At 34.7% G+C, this 21,421-nt stretch overlaps 1 protein-coding gene across 2 annotated transcripts in view; it reads left to right on the top strand.

Annotated features, from left to right (window-relative positions):
- Positions 1 to 21,421, top strand: part of CERT1 (ceramide transporter 1) — a 105,053-nt gene that overhangs the window by 52,710 nt on the left and 30,922 nt on the right. For both annotated transcript variants that reach the window (XM_043592244.1, XM_043592237.1), the window contains exons 5-8: positions 5,000 to 5,107; positions 5,884 to 6,022; positions 11,448 to 11,531; positions 16,535 to 16,692. In XM_043592244.1, coding sequence (XP_043448179.1) covers positions 5,000 to 5,107; positions 5,884 to 6,022; positions 11,448 to 11,531; positions 16,535 to 16,692 — 489 coding nt within the window. The remainder of the gene's footprint in view (positions 1 to 4,999; positions 5,108 to 5,883; positions 6,023 to 11,447; positions 11,532 to 16,534; positions 16,693 to 21,421) is intronic.

The following is a 21,421-nucleotide window of genomic DNA, read 5'->3' as shown; positions in this document are numbered from 1 at the left end:
TTTTCAAAATATATATTGGTGATTAGAGGTTTTAATTAAGCTCAACTTTATATTTCTTGTGGAAAAGTAAGTGACATTAAGAAAAAGCTAGCATGCCTCTGAAGTTTCCCAATCATACCAATGAGATTTTAAAAGCATGTTACAGTTTTTAAGAACATTTAACAGAATATCAGTTGTGACAATAAAGTAATTTTTCCCCATTTCCATCCTTCTTCCCTCACCCCACATCACCTTCAAATAACATACCTTATAAATTCAGGATGAGTATTGCTGCCTTTAAACTGAATATCTTGGGAAGACAAAGGAGATGCCAGGAACATTGTCCCTTTTCAGAATAGTTTTATAACTTTTTAAAAAATTTTTTTTAATGTTTATTCATTTTTGAAAGACGGAAAGAGTCAGAGCACAAGCATGGGTGGGGCGGAGAAAGAGGGGGACACAGAATCTGAAATAGGCTCCAGGCTCTGAGCTGTCAGCACAGAGCCCGATACAGGACTCCAACTCATGTACCGCAAGATCATGACCTGAGCCGAAGTTGGACGCTCAACTGACTGAACCACCCAGGCGCCCCTATACCTTTTCCTTTAGAAATATTTTTAGCACTTATGACCAAATGTTTTTAAAATATTGATATCTTTGGTGATAGATTAGATGCTTTTAGAGAAATCTAAATCAGAGCCACATCACATGAATAAGAAAGGCAGTCAGGCTTAATTATACAGTTTGAAAATATCCCTTTTTTTTTTTGCTTTTCACTTTTCATGTATCTAAGAAAGAGAGAACACGAGTGGGGTAAGAGGGACAGAGGGAGAGAGACAGAATCCCAAGCAGGCTCCCAGCTGACAGCTCAGAGCCCGACATAAGGCTTGATCCCATGACCCTGGAATCCTGACCTGAGTCAAAATGAAGAGGCGGATGCTCAACCAACTGAGCCACCCAAGCATCCCTTGAATCTATTCTTTTAAAGTAATGAGAGTGTTCTCCAATTTTTATTCTGTGATTCCCAAAGATGATTTGGTCCATTTTGTGGCTGTCATAAAATTACTCTAAATGCTGTGGTGTATACCATTAAGAAGTTTTATGCAATGTCAGTATCATTGTACAATCACAAGCATTTCCAAAATGACTAGATTTTAAACAGTGAGGATTCATTTGTGTGTGAGTGTGTGTGTGTATTTGTATGTATATTTGTTAAACATTTATTTATATTTAAATTTATCCTAGTGCAGTTATTAACTGAAATAGAGTAACATGAATCTCCATTGTTTAAAATGAATAACCACGCAATTGCTTAGTATATTTCTTTTTCATTGGAATGATTTTATATAATTCATAATGGAATTTATTTAAGTGAAACTTTATTAGAGGTAGAAATACAGTTACACTAAACTCGCAGCCTCCACATTCATTTACTATCCATTACTTAAAATGTACAACACTATCAATATTGCTACAGTGGAGTCTCTGTTCTATCACGTCTTAGTTGTGAGGAGATATTACTTGTTTTGAAATAGTGGAACCTGAAAAAATAGACAAGAAGATAAAAGGTATGTTTTATGGTGAAGGTACTTTTAGAAAAACTTTGTTGTATTTCTATTTTGTTTCAAGATCTTAAAAGAAAAGATCTTTTAAAAATAAGCAGTTTTTACTTCCTCTAAGACCCATTGATAAAATGCAACTGGATGGAGAGGGTAGATTTATTTAAATTTCAAATTGTTTGGTTTTGAATATTTTACAAATAAACATCCAAAATCTATTTTAATATTATAAAATTTTTTTGTAAGTCAAAAGAGGGTTTTGTATTTAAACAGGCAATTCAGATTAATTTCTATTTATTAATGAATAACGCATAGTTGTCTGAGATAAGTGACTTATGGAGTACCTTATATTTTTAGTCTTATAGGTTCCTCTCACTTTTAATTCTAGCCTTCTATATTTATTTATTTGTTTATAAAATGTTTATTTTATTTTTGAGAGAGAGCACAAGGGGAGGGGCAGAGAGAGGAGACTACACAGAATCCAAAGCAGGCTCCAGGCTCTGAGCTGTCAGTGCAGAGCCCAAAGTGTGAGGTCCCACAAATTGTGAGATCGTGACCTGAGCCGAAGTCAGACGCTTAACTGACGGAGCCACCAAGCGCCCCCAGTCTTCTGTATTGAAATTGAATGAAAACCTTTACCAAACCAATACAATTAAAGTGTAGAAACACCACCCTTAGAAAGTTAACATTATTATCAAAAGACAGGAGAAGAAGCTAGAGCCATTTTAGGTAAAGAACCTAGCTTAGGATATTATTTCAAAAGTCTTATTTTTTGTAAACTATATGATTGTTAGAATTCTCTTTTGGTAGGATTCTGTGATACTGAAACAAGCTTACCTTCTTTTATTTTATTAAGGTACAAATTACATTCTTCAAACCTCTCCTTTTTTTTTTTTTTTTTTTTTTACTTTTGAGAGAGCACACTGAGCTAGCTCGTGGTATCACAACTGTGTAGATCATGACCTGAGCCGATATCAAGAGTTGAAAGCTTAATTGACTAAGCCACCCAGGTGCCTCAAAATGTATCCATTTTAAATGGACAGTTGAGTTTGGACAATTATAACCTGTACCCCCAAATTTTCTTGTGCCTCTTTGTAACCATTTCCCCCCGTTCCCTGGCCTATTTTCTTTTGTCATAGATTAGTTTTATCTTCTAAAAAAAATACCAATTTTCTTGAGGTACAATTTTACATAAAGTTTCATGAATAGTTTTCCTGGCACAAAAATACATATTTTGCTTCATCACTAAAACACTGTTTTGCTTTGAGGTATGGAATTGTGTTAGGATGATGTATGTAAATCTTGGAGAAGAGCTTTGATTCCATGCAGTCTTAAGTTTATATGTAATTTCTTAGTAACTTCATAGTTAAGAACATATTGCAGTATATTTCACAGAGTGTTTTATTAATGACCATTATTGAAGTATGATAATTTCACTTTGTGTGGCAACCAGTATATACTGGAAGTTTGAATTTTAAGAGGTTTTCACATGGATAAGTTTCTAGTCTCTTTGCCTAAGGTACTTTTCTCTTTTCCATGAGCTGTTTTACTCTTTTGATTTTGGATTCCTCTTCCTCCTTTCTCATTCTTCCTCCTTTTCCATCTTCTTCCTAGAATAATGAACTTCGGTTAAATGAAGTGATACTGAACTGGGAAATGTTTTGAACTAGTATTAGTATCATTTACATAAAGACAATAACACAAACATTTAATTTAGTAATTAAATCAGTATAAAAACTTAATGTTCTTATACCTAAAAGAATGTTTTTCAGTTAGAATAATGTCTTGGGTAAACCAATAGGTATATAGGAAATGTACTGGATTTTCGGGAGCTAGAGCACAGAGGATGTAAAAATGCCAGTAGAAATGGTTTCTGTAATACATCGTGCTTAATTTTAGTGATTCCTTAGTCTTAATCTTGAGACTTCTAAAACCTTCTAAATGTTGCTACTAGGCATGATACCAGAAATGATTAGATATTTTTTTACCTTAAGTTTTGTGACTAAGACTAAAATTATCCATAGTACTTTTTAAAAATAACAATAGAGGGGCGCCTGGGTGGCGCAGTCGGTTAAGCATCCGACTTCAGCCAGGTCACGATCTCGCGCTCCGTGAGTTCGAGCCCCGCGTCAGGCTCTGGGCTGATGGCTCGGAGCCTGGAGCCTGTTTCCGATTCTGTGTCTCCCTCTGTCTCTGCCCCTCCCCCGTTCATGCTCTGTCTCTCTCTGTCCCAAAAATAAATAAACGTTGAAAAAAAAAATTTAAAAAAAAAAATAAATAACAATAGAAAGTAATCAGAAATCCAATAGTTGAGCAGGTTTCAGGTACTTGGAAGTATTTTTTTCAAATGTTCATTTCCTTTGTATATATTATTATTACTGCTTTTGTTATAAGAAGAGTGAAAATTGGTGCTCTGAGGAATGCCAACCCCAAGTAGTACTACAGTACGGAATCTAACTGTACCCAAATATCCAGGAGTTCAATTAATTATCTTCCATGGTATGATTACTTAACAGACTGACTAAATTGGAAACTTTCTTTCTGTTATGAACTATTGAAGTTACTATAAAATTTTTTAAAGATACAATCTTCTTCTAGAAGTTCCAACTCCAGTCGTAATTACAAAGTGTAAAACTATTTTAATTGAGTGCCGTAATCATGCTCTAGAATGGTTGAGAATACAGAGACGCACTGCCTGGTGTAATAAGAAAGGCTTCACTGAGACAGTTGTATTTGAGCTATGTCGGGATAAGTGATTCACCTATAAAGAAATAGTACTGAAAGTTTTCCTATCATCATCTTTTTATCCTTGTTCTGTCCAATTTTTATTGGTAAAATGCATGTAACAATTGGTCATTTTAGCCATGTTTAAGTGTACAGTTTTGTGACATTAAGTACATCCATCTCGAACATCACCATCCATCTCCAGAACTTTTTCCTTTTCTGCAACAAAAACTCTGCCTGTAAAATTCCAACTCCTCATTTCCCCCTTCCTCTAGTCCCTGGTAACCACTATTCTACTTTGTCTCTGAATTTGACTACTCAAGGTAGTTTTCCTGTTATTTAACCCTCCTAGCCCACTAGCCCAACATGAAGTTGTTGTTCAGTAAAGTTCCCAATTAAATGGCAACTAGGAATTGAAAAGCATTACTTATGCCATTGGGTTACCTGTATTTCTTGAGTGGACTCAAATTGCTAATTATTGTTACAATCACCTTATTTATTTATGGGAAACTTTTGTTTGCTCTTAAGTGTTTTTTCCAGTTTTATTGATATATAATTGACATGTGACATTGTATTAAAGTGTACAAAGTAATGATTTGATATATATGTATTGTGAAGTGAATATTGCGATAAGTTTAGTTAACACCCATTACCTCACAGTTACAACTTTTTTTTCTTGTAATAATGAAGTATTTTTTATTTAACTTTTTTTTCACTTAGTTTACTTTCCTTTTTAGACCGAATCTGGATATGGATCTGAATCCAGCTTGCGTCGACATGGCTCTATGGTGTCACTGGTGTCTGGAGCAAGTGGCTATTCTGCAACATCCACCTCTTCATTCAAGGTTTGTTGTTATGCTATAGGGCAGCATAAATTGAGTACTGAGTGTTGTGAAAAGAACTTGATAGGTTTTTGAAAGAAATATTCCACAATGTAACTTATTTCATATTGTTATGGTTTTTAAGGTGCAAAATCATGATTCTTACAAATATAAAATGAACATATCAGATTTTATTTCATTCATTAATGAGTTAAGATGTAAAAAAAATTGGCTCAAAGCAGAATGTAAAGAACAGTGAAATGATTTTGTTAATATATGCAAATATATTCTGTTCAGAGATTAGTAACCAAGTGTGTTCACTGGACAAAATTAATTTGCACCTCTGTGGACTTTACATTGCTCTCAGTTTTCTACTACTTAAAGAGTTGTAAAATAACTCCAGTGCAACGAAATTAAATTCTATATGATCAAACAACACGCTCTCTTAAGAGTTCTGTAGATGACACTCACTATTCCTTTGAAAGGTCACCGAGTAATATGTTTGCCCAAAGTCTTTCACAATTTTTCCTCACAGTGTTTAATTTGAAAATACTAAATGTTATATTAGCACATTGTCAGACTTAACTGTTCTCTACTTCCTTCAGGCTTATCACTGTCAAGCCACTAATTAGTCATGTTCAAGTCTATTCCTGGGAGTGTTACGTTGAACTTGACAACTCTCCCTACCCCATCCCCTCAGTAATAAGATGTAGACTTTAAAAGGTGATGAAACATCATAGGAGTATATAAATTCCAGTTTTGTTAACTTGGATTACCTCGCCACTTTGTGTGTTTTGCAGAAAGGTCACAGTTTACGTGAAAAACTGGCTGAAATGGAAACCTTTAGAGATATCCTGTGTAGACAAGTTGATACTTTACAGAAGTACTTTGATGCCTGTGCTGATGCTGTCTCCAAGGATGAACTTCAAAGGGATAAAGGTTAATTAGGCTATTACCACTATTTTTACTTGGAGAATGAATGGATTTAAAGCTTCTTGATCTTAAAGGGTAATGTCTTTAAGTGATAAAGGTAACTATAGTCACTTGCTGAAAACCCCCAGTGTAACAGATTTCAGTATTATAACTTGTATACTATATTAACATATCCTAATTAATCTGATCACCCAAACCAGATGCCATTGAAGACTTTTACATGGTTTTTAAACTCTTTATTCCATTAAAAAATATATCTATCATCTCGGTAGTATGGGGTATTTCACATGATCACGTCTAATAAATTTACCCTGTGGGGCACCTGGCTGGCTCAGTTGGTAGAGCATGCAACTCTTGATCTCAGGTCATGAGTTCAAGCTCCACGTTAGGCCTAGAGCTTAACTTTAAAAAAAAAAAAAAATTACCCCCTGATGAGTCTTACAGAGAAGCATGTTTATGTTAAATCCTCTAAATCTGAAATCATTTGATCTCTGTATTCCTCTGTCTTCCTCCTCCTCTTCTCCCTTCCTTTTTCTCTTCACTTCTCTCTCTCCCCCTCCCTTCCTCTGGCTTTTTTCTCATAGAAGAAGAAATCAATAATGGAGCTACATAGACGTTTAAAAATAATCTTTAGTGAATTTTTTAATTTAAGAGACATGATCTTAAGTTAACTCGTGTAAGTTTTTAAAGTTACTCTTTCTTTGTTACTGCTAAAGATATTACTGATGTTGTTAACATCTGCTCTTCATTTGTTCCTTTACTTTGCTGTGAAGACAAAAATGCCTTCAGTATTCCTAAATAGCACCATGTTCATTCCCAGTATAACTAGGTTGCTTGACAAGGTTTCATTTCTTGGTCTTATTAAATGTGTTTGATCTGAGTTGATACTTTTTGTTCTCTCTATTCTTTTCCCTCCCTTCTGCCTTCTTTTGGATTGAGTATTTAGTAAATAATTTTGTCACCTCCTTTGACTTTTTAGCTATTACTCTTCGTTATTTTAGTGGCTACTTTATGGTTCATAGTATGTACATTTAACTACCTTCAAGTAACATGCCACTTCCAAGCATAGTATAAGAACCTTACAGTTATGTATTTTAATTTCTCCCCACTACTGAGGCAAGAGTTTTCAGTGTTCTTTAACCAGTACACTGTGAATTATGAGGTTTTCCAGTCCGTGATTTGGAAACAGATACTTTTCCCTGTACCATGTAGGTTTTGGATACTTTTCCCTGGAATTTTTTCATACAGTTCTTTCCCTGGCCTCTATAGTTCCCTCACTTGTATGTGCTAACAGTACTCTACTGAATGTTCAAAGGGACCTTCTGCTGATCTCCAGAATTCTTTCTCTGTACGGGCCTCTCCTCTCCAGTCATCTGCCTTGTGAATTCCAGTTGCCTTTGATTCTCTGTACTGTCAGTTCCTTCTCACCTTAGAGAGTCTGCCAGACTCCTGGTTTCCTCCTTACTCTAGAGCTTGGAAACTCTCCCAAAACAGTAACCTGGAGCAGTCATAGGGCTCATGTTATTTGTTCCCTGACTCTCAGGAATCACTGTCCTTTGTGGCCTAATATCCAATGTCTTGAAAACCATTGTTTCATGTAGTTTTTCGAGTTTTTTAGTTTCATTCTAGAGGGTAGCCTGTTTCTTCTATGTTGGTCAGAAGCAGAAACCCATATTCCTCATAAAGTACTTAATTTAGGTACTTAATTTTATCTAAATTAAGTAGCCTTAATGTTCTTTATATTTCATAGACTTTAAGTTTTAGGTTAACATTTGATATTTATTTCTATAAAAATAAAGGCCCTTCAACTTGTGTTTCTCCTCAAGAAAAATGTGTGTATATCTTTTTTTATCAAACTAAACATTACACATCATCTTTCATTTGCTTGCAAATAGCCCTTTCAACAAAAAGAGAATACATACAGAATTGATCTATTTATTTTTAAATGATCTTATCAGTAGTAAAGAACATTTCGAGGACAAAAGTGATAATGGAAGGCTTAGACGTTGGGATACAGTGATAACCAGGTTGTATAGAATCTTTGAAAAATAATTTTAAATGCTATTCATGTTTGAATAAATAGCAACAGTGGTAGACTAATATATTAATTTGTTAGGGCTACTATCACAAAGTACTATAGACTAGGTGGCTTAAACAAGAGAAATTTATTTTCTCACAGTTCTGGAGGCTAGAAGTCTGAGATGAGTTGTTACCAACATTGGTTTCTTCTGAGGGCCATGAGGGAAGGATCTATTTTAGGTCTCTCTCCTGAGCTTATAGATGGGTTGTCTCTTCCCTTTGTCTCTTCCCTTGTCTTGTGAAGACACTTCCTTCTATAAGTGCCTGTGTTTAAATTTCCTTCGTTTATGAGGACACTGGTCGTCTTGGATTAGGGCCCACCCTAGTGACTTCATTTTAACTTGATTACCTCTGTGAACACCCCGTTTCCAGATACAGTCACATTCTGAGGTATGGAAGGTTAGGACTTCTAACATATGAATGTTGCAGGGACATAATTCAAACCATAACAACTGATTTCCCTATAAATGCTATTATAAAAAATACTGATATTTTTAAGAACTCATGCTGGGTAAAAGTGAAATAAGGACATGGACCATAGTTTCCTACTTTGTAGATCAGAGTTGCTGAACTGAATCTAAGGATCTTTCATTAAATTATCAATACCTTGGGGGTGCCTGGGTGGCTCAGTCGATTAAGCATCCAGCTCTTGATTTCAGCCCAGGTCATGATCACAGTTTGTGAGTTTGAGCCCCACATCAGGCTCCACACTGACAGTGTGGAGTCTGCTTGGGATTCTCTCTGTCCCTCTCTCTGTCCCTCTCTGCCCTGTTCACGTTCTCTCTTATCTTTCTCTAAATAAATAGATAAAAATTATCAAAATATGACAACAGCGGATTGTAGGTAGTGGATTGCTCTAATACTTTGTCATGTAGCCTTCATGCTAGCTTTATATGTTATTAATCTACTACCTTTACTCTGTTTACCTTTCCAATGAGAATTTATTCTTTCATATATTTTCTTGTTTCTAATTAACACACTTACTTTTCAGCCTAAAGAAGTCTCCTTAACATTTCCTGTAAGGCCAGTTTAGTGGTGACAAACTCCTTTCGCTTTTGCTTGTGTGGAAAACTCTTTATCTCTCCTTGAATTCTGAATGATAACGTTGCTGGGTAGAGTATTCTTGGTTTGAAGTGTTTTTATGGCTTAAAGAATTTTAAGAATCACTGTGCTTTTTAAGTGTGTCATTGAAACGATAACAGCAAATTCTCATTTATTTTAGGTGTTCAGTGTTTTTATATAAAATATTTAATCAGAATGGTTAGTTAGGCAGTCTTAGCCAGACCACCCACATTCCCACACATACTTCAGTAGGATTTAACTAACCCTTAAAGTCGTGTGTGTGTGTGTGTGTGTGTGTGTGTGTGTGTGTATGGTTTGCAGAAGTAGAAAACATTATCTCTACCCTAAACATAGTGTTTGATTTTAAAAGAAGATAGATGTATCACATTAAAGGAAAGTTTCTATTAATCTTGCTCTTTTATTCATTGTTAGTTTGTTGACTTGAAGTAGATTACTTAACATTTTTTCACATCTGTTGTCTCAGCTATAAAGTGAATATTATATCCAGCACATATGATTGTGAGAATTAAGTGAGAATATACATACATTAGAACTGTGCATAACAGCAACAATTCAATAAATAATAGCTGCTGTTTTTAATGTGGTTCGTTTAGATTATTGCAGGGATAGGGAAAGCAGGAATGTGCAAGATCCAAAGATACAATTTAGCATAATAGATTTGAATGTTAGTAAGGAAAACCAGTCTGATTGGGATGGGGGATTTATATTAGGACAGTAGCTTTAAATCATGTCACACATCCCTTAAAGGTAGCTCAACAATGGACAAGGAGTGCTTGGTTGGGAAGGAAAAGAGGAACGCCACTCTTTTAGCCAGAACAGCTCTTATTTTCATCAATTTTATATTGAGTGTTGCGCTAGAAAAATAAAGTTGAAAATCCCTGTTTGGTGGTACTAGGCTATTAGATGGTTAGAGATACAAAACCCAAAATAGATTCTAGTGAGATAAGTGAAGCACAAACCTTTCAGTAGTATTTAAGAACAGTTGATCAAAGTAGTATTGCGTCAAGGTCAGGATCTTGTTTGATGGTAAGTACTGATTTAAAAACAGAGCAATATGCTGTGTTAATGAACTTCTTAGAATTGACCATATTTGCAAATGATTGACAAGAAGATGAAGATCCACACAATCTGGGAATCTGATGAATCTTGGGACTAAGATGCCTGCAGAGGCTTCAATATGAATATTGACGTCTATAGGAATGATGGACATAGAAAAGAAAAATGTTAGTCAGGTATTGATATTACTTTGCTAGGTAGAAATGAATAGTAGGTATTAGTAGATAATAGCTTATGATTTGAAAAAGTTGTTATAGATGCGTAGCAAAATTTTTAAGTGATGAAAAAATGAAATAGCCTAATAACTAGAAAATGGCAGTACAGAAGAAACTTATTTTTCATGGTGATTATTACCATTTAAGGGAGGAATAATAAACAGGAGTGGGCTCTACATCCATTGGAGAGAGAGAGCTAAAGTAGATGAAATGTTTATTGTAGGATTAAGTTACTCCTGATGTAAAGAGATACAGACAAGAAGTAAAACATTAATTTAGAATGAAGACTTCTTACATAGAAAGGGAGTACCTAAAAAGAAAAGAAAGAAGCCATTAAAAAAGTGATAGCAGAGAATAAGATTTATAAATTTGCATTAAGAGTGGAATACATAATACAGTGGATTAAAGTATGTTAGTAGAAAAAGGGATAGGACATAGAACAAAAAGGTATGCAGAAGGAGAACATAGGGGATTCTGTTTTTTCTGGAACTTAGTAAGTTAAAAGGAATGTCCAGGCACAGACACATAAGGATGAATGCAAATTGATATCACACCTGTAAGTCATTTTGTTGTCATGACCTGTAAGTCATTCCCTACACATGCAGAAATAGTAAATTTAAGAACTCCCAGAGGCAAGTTAAGGTATCTTTTGCATGTAACTTACTCTCTTACAGTCCTGCTCAGCCCTTGCAGGCCTCTGGTAGACTTATGAAATCACCCCAACCCCAAGCTGGGTAGGAAGGGATAGGATGACTAAAGGGCAAAACAATTCATATCTCAATGTTATCCCTTACACAAATGAGAATGGGTACAATTTTTCTAATGTATTTCAAGACATTGCACAGCATGTTTATTGGGCATACCTTGACAACCTTTGAAAATACAAGGGTAAATAAGGTCTTGTACTCACAGAATCTAGAATATATTGACTTCATTCGAACATAAGAATAAATTGGTTTTCTATTTAATCCTAATATCCTGAAATATATTTTCTTTAGTGGTAGAAGATGATGAAGATGACTTTCCTACAACACGTTCCGATGGAGACTTCTTGCATAATACTAATGGCAATAAGGAAAAGTGTAAGTAGTATATTTTTTCTGGTTGGCTGGATTAAGTGTACTTTCTAAAGTTATATAATAACTAAGTATATAACAAGAATAATTATCTAATTGAGTAGTTTTTAAAAAGCAGTGTAATTACTGGAAAGTGAAAGTTTCTTCCAGGAAAAGACATATGAGTAAAATACACATTGTGACATTAAATAATAATGGCAGCTCATTATCTAACAAAGACTCGTTCTAAATTCCAGACATTGACCTGCTTATTTCAGCAGTATTTTATAAAATCAGTTTCTAGCACTCAAAGTTTATTTCTTGGAGAGGAAGCATTATAATATAACTTGAATGTTTATTTAAAGTATATTCTCTCTGTTGAACGTACTTTTCTGTCTCCACTTAATAAACTGGTATTAAAAAGTATATAATCAGTGTTATTAAATGTAAGTTATTAAAAATAGCTCTGATTTCACCACGTATTTGTTTATAGACACAGGAGCAAGGTGGTTTATTTCATATACCCATTTATTTTTGCTGTATTTATAATGGCTAACTTATTAGATGGAATTCTGAATTGTTCATTAGAAACCTACAATTTGCACCAACATGGATGAAGCTCGAGGGCCTAATGTAAGAGAAATAAGCCAAAGACAAATACTGCATGGTATCATTTACATGAGGAATCTTAAGCCTGAAAAAACAAAAAAAACAAATCCAGAAACCTGTGATCCATAGTCAGTACTCTTCTTTTGAAATATCCTACAAAAAAGCTGGATTAGATTTGTAAAAAAATTTTTAAGTTACAAAAATAAGACATTGTGAAAAAATAAGTTAATCTAATTAAGCTTATTTTTGCTAATGTTGTAAAAGAATGTGAGGTATAATTTGTGGCCTGTTTTCAAATAATTTTTCAAACTGTCGTATGCGTGGAATTAATTTTCTTTTTCGTAGATCACAGTGGAATATTCTATTATTGATACTAAAATCTGATACTTCTCTCCCCCTACTTTTTCCTTTTTGGTTCTTCCTGTTTCTTAGTTTCATCATAGCTTTCTTTCTGCTTATGACCTGCCCTCCCCTCAGTCTTGTGAAATACTAGCTTCTTACTACACGGTTATCTATCCTTGGGACTTGGGACTTGGGACTGAAATGTTGCACCTTACTGAGCCATCTAGACTTATCTTTATTAAATTAGAGGGTTATTTGGGGAAGATTATTTCAAGTTATATTTTAATTTCACAATAAATAATCTGCTTTAATGGAAAAAAGATTTTGTTTGGACATTGGGAAAATTGTTAAATTGTAAAACTCGCAAGTCCAATCTTCCAGCCCAGTCAGTTCCCCGACCTACACTCCCCAGAATAGAATAGAAATTTATTTTCTATAGAAATTGAAATGGACGGTTCTAGATTCTGGAATACCTGGCACAGCAAAAGATAGGTGTATTGGCCTATCATCAATAAAGTGATTATGCAGAAATTTACAAACTGAGTATTGAAATTTAGCAACCTCATTGTTCTTTTTATCTCCAAGAACTCTGGTGATCAGGCACGAAATGAAAGTCTGTGTACTGAAGCTCCCTTCTTTTACCCTGTTTCCAGAATACCCATCAACCAGATGTATATTTTCTGATACAAAAATAGAACATAACTCTAGATGCTGAATGACCACAAGGAAGGGACCTATAGAGATTTTCTACATCTACCATGAAGAAGCTGTCTCACTACCAGATCACCCTTAAATGAAGTCCACTGGGTTTAAAACCCTGCTAATGCTTACAGAGCTTTTAGTAACTTACTCTTAAATGTGAACAGATAGCCAGATTTCCAGACATTTGAGGAAAGCCTCCAATCTCTTTTTCTGGAGACTTGAAACCAAGCAACAGAAGGCAAAGTTATTAGAGTCATTTAGAGAAATACCCTACAAGATGTTTACATAATTTTTTAAATCATGAGTCATGTTTGAAGTACACTTGTGGAATGCACTGTTTAAAATAATTCCTTTCAGGGTGCCTGGGTGGCTCAGTTGATTAAGTGTCCAACTTTGGCTCAGGTCATGATGTTGCGGTTCATGAGTTTGAGCCCCACATCGGGCTCTGTGCTGACAGCTCTGAGCCTGGAGCCTGCTTCAGATTCTGTGTCTTCCTCTCTGCCAGTCCCCCATTTATTTATTAATTCATTTTCTCTCTCTCTCTCTCTCTCTCTCTCTCTCTCTCTCTTTTTAAAATAAATAAAAATTCATTCATTCTCTCTCTCATTTTAAAATAAATTAAAAGAACATTAAAATAAAATAAGATAATTGCTTTCTTGGGGCACCTGGGTGGCTTAGTCGGTTAAGCAACTGACTCTTGATTTCAGCTCAGTCCAGATCTCATGGTTCATGGGTTCAAGCCCCACATTGCCACATTGGGCTCCGTGCTAACAGGGTAGAGGTTGCTTGGGATTCTCTGTCCCCCACCCTGCTCTCTCCCTCTCTCTCTGCCCTTCTCCCACTTGTGTTCGTGCTCTCTTCACTCTCTCCACCCCCCGAAAAAATAAATAAATAAAAACTTTAAAAATAAACAGAATAATTCCTTTCTTACTGTTGATGCAAAGTAACTCTTGTTAATTACCATAGATGGAAAGTAACTTTCTGTTAGAGTTAGAAATGAGTTAGAAGTTTTCTATATAATCTGGTAAAGTGGATAGAACATGTAGTCTTTAAATCTGGTACTACTTGATCATAGCATGGGATTAGGGTGTCAGTCATCTCTCAAAAAAGACAGGCTCTTAGTGCTAGATGCAGCCAACATCAGAAAAGGGAGAAATGATACTTGATTCTTGGGAGTGGTCATTGTAACAAATTTTACCATTAGAGCCATCATTAAAGCTTTGGTCTAGGGGCACCTGGGTGGCTCAGTCGATTAAGGGTCCCAACTCTTGATTTTGGCCCAGGTCATGATCTCACAGCCATGGGATCAAGCCCCACGTCTGGCTCTGTGCTGTCAGTATGGAGCCTGCTTAGGATTCTCTCTCCCTCTCTCTCTGCCCCTTCCCCACTCATGCACATGCACGCTCTCTTTTTAAAACATAAATAAACTTTTAAAAAGATTTGGTCAAGATTACCTATTGTGATTAGTGAATATGTTAAGATGTTTAAAAATTTAGAACTAGTATACCGACCTGATAATAAATTCTATGTATTCCAAGAATAGGATTGAGGGTGAGATGTGAAGATTAGAATAAAACTTCCACAGGTTCTAAGATGATAATAAAGACACTTAAAGGTAATTTGAATATTAGACTAGAGGAGGAATTTTTGGATATGAAAACACCTTCCTGGGGCGCTTGGGTAGCTTAGTCAGTTAAGCATCCAGCTTCAACTCAGGTCATGATCTCACGGTTCTAAATCATGATGTAAGGACTGTTTCCTCAACCTTTTGTGAACAATATTTACCTCTAATGTAAGTTTTCTTGTTATGTTCTGTGCATCCTTTTCTTAATTTATATTTCTAGAGTCAAAAGGGGAGACTTTATGATAATAGTGTCAATTCATCAAAAAGGCATAACAATTATACTTGTAGTTGTATATAATAACAGAATGCATGGAGCAAAAACTGAATAAATTGAAGAGGAAAAAAAAGACAATTGAATTGTAATAGTTTGAGACTTGACTATCCAGCTTTCAATAATGGATACAACAAGTAGGAAGAACACCAAGGAAATAAAATACTTATAAAGACAAACAGACCTGGTAGACATCTATGGAACTCTCCACTTAACAATAGGAGAATATATATTCTTAACAATATCCTTAACAATAGGAGAATAGTATATGTAACATTCTTCAGGAGAGACCATAAATAAGCGTCAATTAATTTAAAAGGATTGAAATCATACAAAGTACGTCCTCTAACCACAATGGAATAAAATTAAAAATCAGTGACAGAAATTTAGGGTATTCACAAATACATAGACATTAACACCCTCACATATAATCAGTGGATTAAAGACAAAATCAGAAAGGAAATTAGAAAATATTGTCAGATGAATGAAAGCAAAAATACAATATACCAAAACTGATGGACTGCAACTAAAGCTGTGCTTAGAGGGAAATTTATAGCTGAAACACCTTTATTATAAAAGAAGAGACTCAAAATACAATACAATCCAACTATAAATTGGTTCTTTGAAAAGATATCAAAGTTGATAAATCTGTCTTAGCAAATTTACAGTGTTATTAACTATAGTCCTCTTGCCATACATTAGACCTTTACACTTATTCATTCTGCATAACTACAACTTTCATTCTTTTAACAGTACTTTCAAGAGCAGAAATTTTAAATTTTGATGAAGTTCATTTTATTACTTCTTTTGTGGATTATACCTTTGCTAAGTCATATCTATATAGGAGTTTTTAAAGTTGAAAGTATCATTATTTCTCTTAAGGAGTTCTCTTGGAGTGGTTTTTTATTAGTTAATGGTATAAGGTACTATGCTCTCTTGCTTGCATCTTGTGAGTTGTAAGAGTTTTCATTTAATTCAAAGACTAACTCTGAGTTAAAATTATAAAATATAAACATAAGAGCCATTTAGCATGTGCATTGGTCTCAGACTTAATTTTGGACATTTATTTTAATTTTACATACCTTATTCAATTCTGTATGGTTTATCTTTAGGTATTTTTTAAATTTTAGGTCTCTCAAAATGTAAGGTAGTTCTTGCCATAGTTTCGTCCCACTTTAAGATGTCAGAGTATTATTGGTAAAGTATTCCTCCTACCACTTTGTTCACTGGGTGTAGTACAGCAAATAGATTTCATGAAACAACATCCAGAAAAAAAGCTATGAAAGTACATACGCTGCCACAAGCTTCTTTGCTTGTAGAGTATGGATGGAAATTTTTAAATGTTGGCCATCAAGAGGAGAATTAGAATCCAAGAGCCTGCTCTGACTTACTGGGTTTTTAAACATTTTTTAGTTTTACATTTTGATGAAGACTTATTTCTTCATTACAAAGATGTTCAGTGAATAGCTTTTTTTCCCCCAGTATTTCCACATGTAACACCAAGAGGAATTAATGGTATAGACTTCAAAGGGGAGGCGATAACTTTTAAAGCAACTACTGCTGGAATCCTTGCTACACTTTCTCATTGTATTGAACTGATGGTAAAACGTGAGGACAGCTGGCAAAAAAGACTGGATAAGGTAAGTGTTGTTTTTCTTCTTTTTAAAAAATGATCCAATTTGATTCAGCTTTATAGTAATTTCTTAGGGAAAAATCTATTGGGATTGATAGAAGTAGCAGGGGGTACTACTCTTCTGAAATTTTGTGGGCATCTTAAACTCATTTTCCTAATGAGATTCACCAGTTATGTATTTGGTTACATACAACATAAATTCTTGGTAGGATTTTAATATAAAAAATTTTGTAGTAATAGAAATGCCTTGGAATAGAAGTGATAAGCCATTTAACATTACCTAGCTTAATTGTGAAATACGTGCAGCTGTATTTAAGTTCTTAAACACCAGTTTATGAAGTTAAACACTAGCTTACTGTGTTCATAGCTGTGTATACTTCCAGGGTCATTGTGCTATTATTTAACATATATTACGTTGTTCATTGAACATTTGCCTCATATTCACCTGTTTACACCTTTGCTTAAACTTTAGCATTCATAATAACATTACAATATGAGTCTTTAGTTCCTAATGTCACCTTTGGCTCAGTGAATTTGTTTAGTAGGAAAACTCCTATTTAGAATTCAACATCAGTAAAACAATAAAATGTTATAACTGTAACATATCTTAGAAGATTTAGTTCTAGTCTAATGCCATCATTTAAAGAAGGAGCTGAGGTACAGAGACTGGTCCAGAAATGCTAAGTAGCAGTTGGAAGAATTTTACTCTATGTTATATTTCAGCTCTGAATACTAGGCCAGACAGTAGTCAAAATCTGACTTTGTGCAGAAATCTCTGTCCCCACCCCCCGCCCCGTTCTCTCCCACTCTCTCTCTCAAAAATAAATAAACATTACAGCTTTGTAGTACAGTTTGAAGGCCGGGATTGTGATGCCTCCTGCTTTGGTTTTCTTTTTCAAGATCGCTTTGGCTATTCAGTGTCTTTTCTGGTTTCAGATAAATTTTAGGATTATTTGTTCTAGCTCTGTGAAGAATGCTGGTGTTATTTTGATAGGGATTGCATTGAATATGTAGATTGCTTTGGGTAGTATTGACATTTTAACAGTATTCTTCCTATCCAGGAGCATGGAATCTTTTTCCATTTTTTTGTGTCTTCTTCCATTTCTTTCATAAGCTTTCTATAGTTTTCAGTGTATAGATTTTTCACCTCTTTGGTTAGATTTATTTCTAGGTATTTTATGGTTTTTCGTGCAATTGTAAATGGGATCGATGCCTTGATTTGTCTTTATTTTGCTTCATTGTTGGTATATAGGAATGCAACCGATTTCTGTGTATTGATTTTATATCCTGCAACTTTGCTGAATTCATGGATCAGTTCTAGCAGTTTTTTGGTGGAATCTTTTGGGTTTTCTGTATAGAGTATCATGTCATCTGTGAGGAGTGAAAGTTTGACCTCCTCCTGGCTGATTTGGATGCCTTTTATTTCTTTGTGTTGTCTGATTGCAGAGGCTAAGACTTCCAATACTATGTTGAATAACAGTGGCGAGAGTGGACATCCCTGTCTCGTTCCTTACCTTAAGGGGAAAGGTCTGTTTTTCTCCATTGAGGATGATATTAGCATTGGGTCTTTTGCATATGGTTTTAATGATCTGAGATATGCTCCTTCTATCCCTACTTTCTTGAGGGTTTTTATCAAGAAACGATGCTGTATTTTGTCCAATGCTTTCTCTGCATCTGTTGAGAGGATCATATGGTTCTTGTCCTTTCTTTTATTGATGTGATGAATCACATTGATTATTTTGCAGATATTGAACCAGGCCTGCATCCCAGGTATAAATCCCACTTGGTTGTGGTGAATAATTTTTTTAATGTATTGTTGGAACCGGTTGGCTGATATCTTGTTGAGGATTTTTGCATCCATGTTCATCAGGAAAATTGGTCTATAGTTCTTGTGGGGTCTCTGTCTGGTTTTGGCATCAAGGTAATGCTGGCTTCATAGAAAGAGCTTGGGAGTTTTCCTTCCATTTCTATTTTTTGGAACAACTTCAAGAGAATAGGTGTTAACTCTTCCTTAAATGTTTGGTAGGATTCCCCTGGAAAGCCATCTGGCCCTGGACTCTTGTTTCTTAGGAGATTTTTGATTACTAATTCAATTTCTTTACTGGTTATGTGTCTGTTCAAATTTTCTGTTTCTTCCTGTTTCAGTTTTGATAATTTATATATTTCTAGGAATTTGTGCATTTCTTCCAGATTTCCCATTTTATTGGCATATAATTGCTCATAATATTCTCTTATTGTTTTTATTTCTGCTGTGTTGTTTGTGATCTCTCCTCTTTCATTCTTGATTTTATTTATTTGGGTCCTTTCCTTTTTCTTTTTGGATCTCAGTTACATTTTATGTGAAATGTAAGAATGTGGGTGTGATACACAGTATGTATGTGTGTGTATACTTACGTGTATATAGATAGATACAGATATGTATATAGATACGTGTATATGTGTAGTGTATATACATGTGTGTATATATGCATATAAGTATATATGTATATATTTATATATGTATAAGACACATTCTATAAGAAATAGAAAGTTCTTGAGTGGAGAGACTAGTTTATCAACAAATAGGTCTTTTAAGTAATTCGTATAATTGGGAAGGAAAGTACAGTGGTAATTTAATATGATTTAAGTGAAATTTCTGTTTCCTTCAAAAAGTATTTGTATGCTTCCAATGTGCTAGCTCTAAGCTAGAAATGGGAAAACAGCAATGAGCAGGAAATTGTCCCTCAAAGAGCTTAATCTATTGAGAGCAATTAAATAGGTAATAGGTGATATAATAACAGGTATTTGATAGCAGTATTGTTTATACTGTTTCTAATGTCAGTTCTATTATTTTTTCAGCTGAGTAATAGAAAATTAATATTTAGTGGTTATTTTTCTTGGTTACCTATAATAATCCCTTGTATTACAGAAGACATATACTGAATTGTTAGCTAGTCATGTCTAAGAAGACCAGAAATTCTAAGATTAAACAATTTTACTTATTAATGGTATTAGTAAGAGAAAATCAATTCACTGAAGATGTTTGCTTACATTAATAGGCTCTCATATGTAATTTCATGTGGTTTTTCATTTTCCCTTAAGTCCTTTGAATATTATTATTGTGCTGTATGTTTTTGTTGTGTTCAGTTTTTAAAATTTAGGTATAGCATAAGTATGGTAAGGTGTGCCAGTCTGGAGTGTCCTGTGTGACGATTTTTATGCATATGTATACACCTCTATAACTGCCACTCAGATTAAGATAAAGAATTTTTATAGTACCCCAGAAGGTTCCTGCATGCCTTTTCCTGGTCCATACCATACCACCATCTCAAGAGGTGACCATATACGTATACACTCTTGTGTCTGGCTGTTTTTTCCCTCAACATTGACCATGAGATTTATTTGTATTGTTACATTTAGTGGTAGTTTATTCTTTTTTATTGTTGTATTTCATTGTATGACTTCAGTTTGCTTATCAGTTTTTCCTTTGGTTTTTATATTTTAGCTATTGTGAATAAAGCTGCTATGAGCTTTCTTGTACATAGCTTTTGGAGGATATTCACTCATTTCTCTTGGGCATATACCTATGAGTAGAATCGTTGGTTCATGGGGTATATGCTAGCTGTGGTGGATATTGGCAAACAGTTTTCCAAAGTGGTCATGTCACTTTATACTTCTATCAGCAATAGATGAGAATTCACTTGCCTCTTTACTCTTAGTAACACTTGTTATTGTCAAGTTATTGTGGGAATTTGTTTTGTTTTTAAATTTTAGCCATTCTGGTGGGTCTATATACCTGCTTTCTCTTGAGTGTGCAAAAATTAGTCTTTAAGTCCAATGAACAATTAACTGATTTGTACAAGCTTTAATGCAGATAGGATATTTGGAAGTAGTTAGCTTTGTGTGTGTTCCTGTGGACTTTAACTTAGCCCTTAAGGATTTGAGGTAAGGGAAGGGAATAAAGAGAATAAATACATGTTCCTTATAAGCTTGTTAGACTTAAGTTATCAGATTTGACCAGGGCAGTACATTTCGTGTTGTAGAAAGAAGTTTGAGATTGGTAGTGCCAGGGCCAGCCCTTTTTAAAAAATATTTATTTATTTATTTATTTATTTATTTATTTAGAGAGAGAGAGAGAGAGAGAGAGAGAGAGCTAACAGGAGAGCGGCAGAGAGAGGAGAGAAAATCCCAGGCAGGCCCAGCACTGTCAGCTCTGAGCTGGGGGAGCCCATGGCGAGGCTAGATCTCAGATCTGGATCTTAGGAAGCTGAGATCGTGACCTGAGCTGAAATCATTACTCTCACTCTTTTGACTGAGCCACCCAGGCGCCCCAGGGCCAGCCTTTTTTTTAATGTGTTGACTTTGGGTCTTTTAACCCCATACGGCTATAGATTAAAGGTGAGGGTCAAAGTAGAAATCTAAGCTCTTTTTCAGCTCTAAAATAGTTTTAACCAACAGTGAGAAAAGTACTAGGCATTCATCTTTCTTAGAATATGTTTTAGCATTCATTGATTTCGCCTGTTGGTTATTTTCTTCACATCCATTGCTTTCTTTCTTTAAAGCAAAATAAATACACCTTTACTGGGGGGAAACAAACACATAAATACATTGTAGGCATTTCTAGTGTTAATTTTATCTTTTTTCTTTTTTTTTTAAGCATAGGCACTTTCACAGTTACTTAATACACCTAAATATATAGCCCACCTATAAGGTAATTCTTAGTGGTGATTTAAATGGTGGTTTGTGTGTAAAGTATA

The sequence above is a fragment of the Prionailurus bengalensis genome, chromosome A1 (assembly GCF_016509475.1).
Source record: "Prionailurus bengalensis isolate Pbe53 chromosome A1, Fcat_Pben_1.1_paternal_pri, whole genome shotgun sequence".
NCBI classification, from domain to species: Eukaryota; Metazoa; Chordata; class Mammalia; order Carnivora; family Felidae; genus Prionailurus; species Prionailurus bengalensis.
The sequence above is the reverse complement of the archived record's forward strand: the minus strand, read 5'-3'. Positions and strand labels throughout refer to the sequence as shown.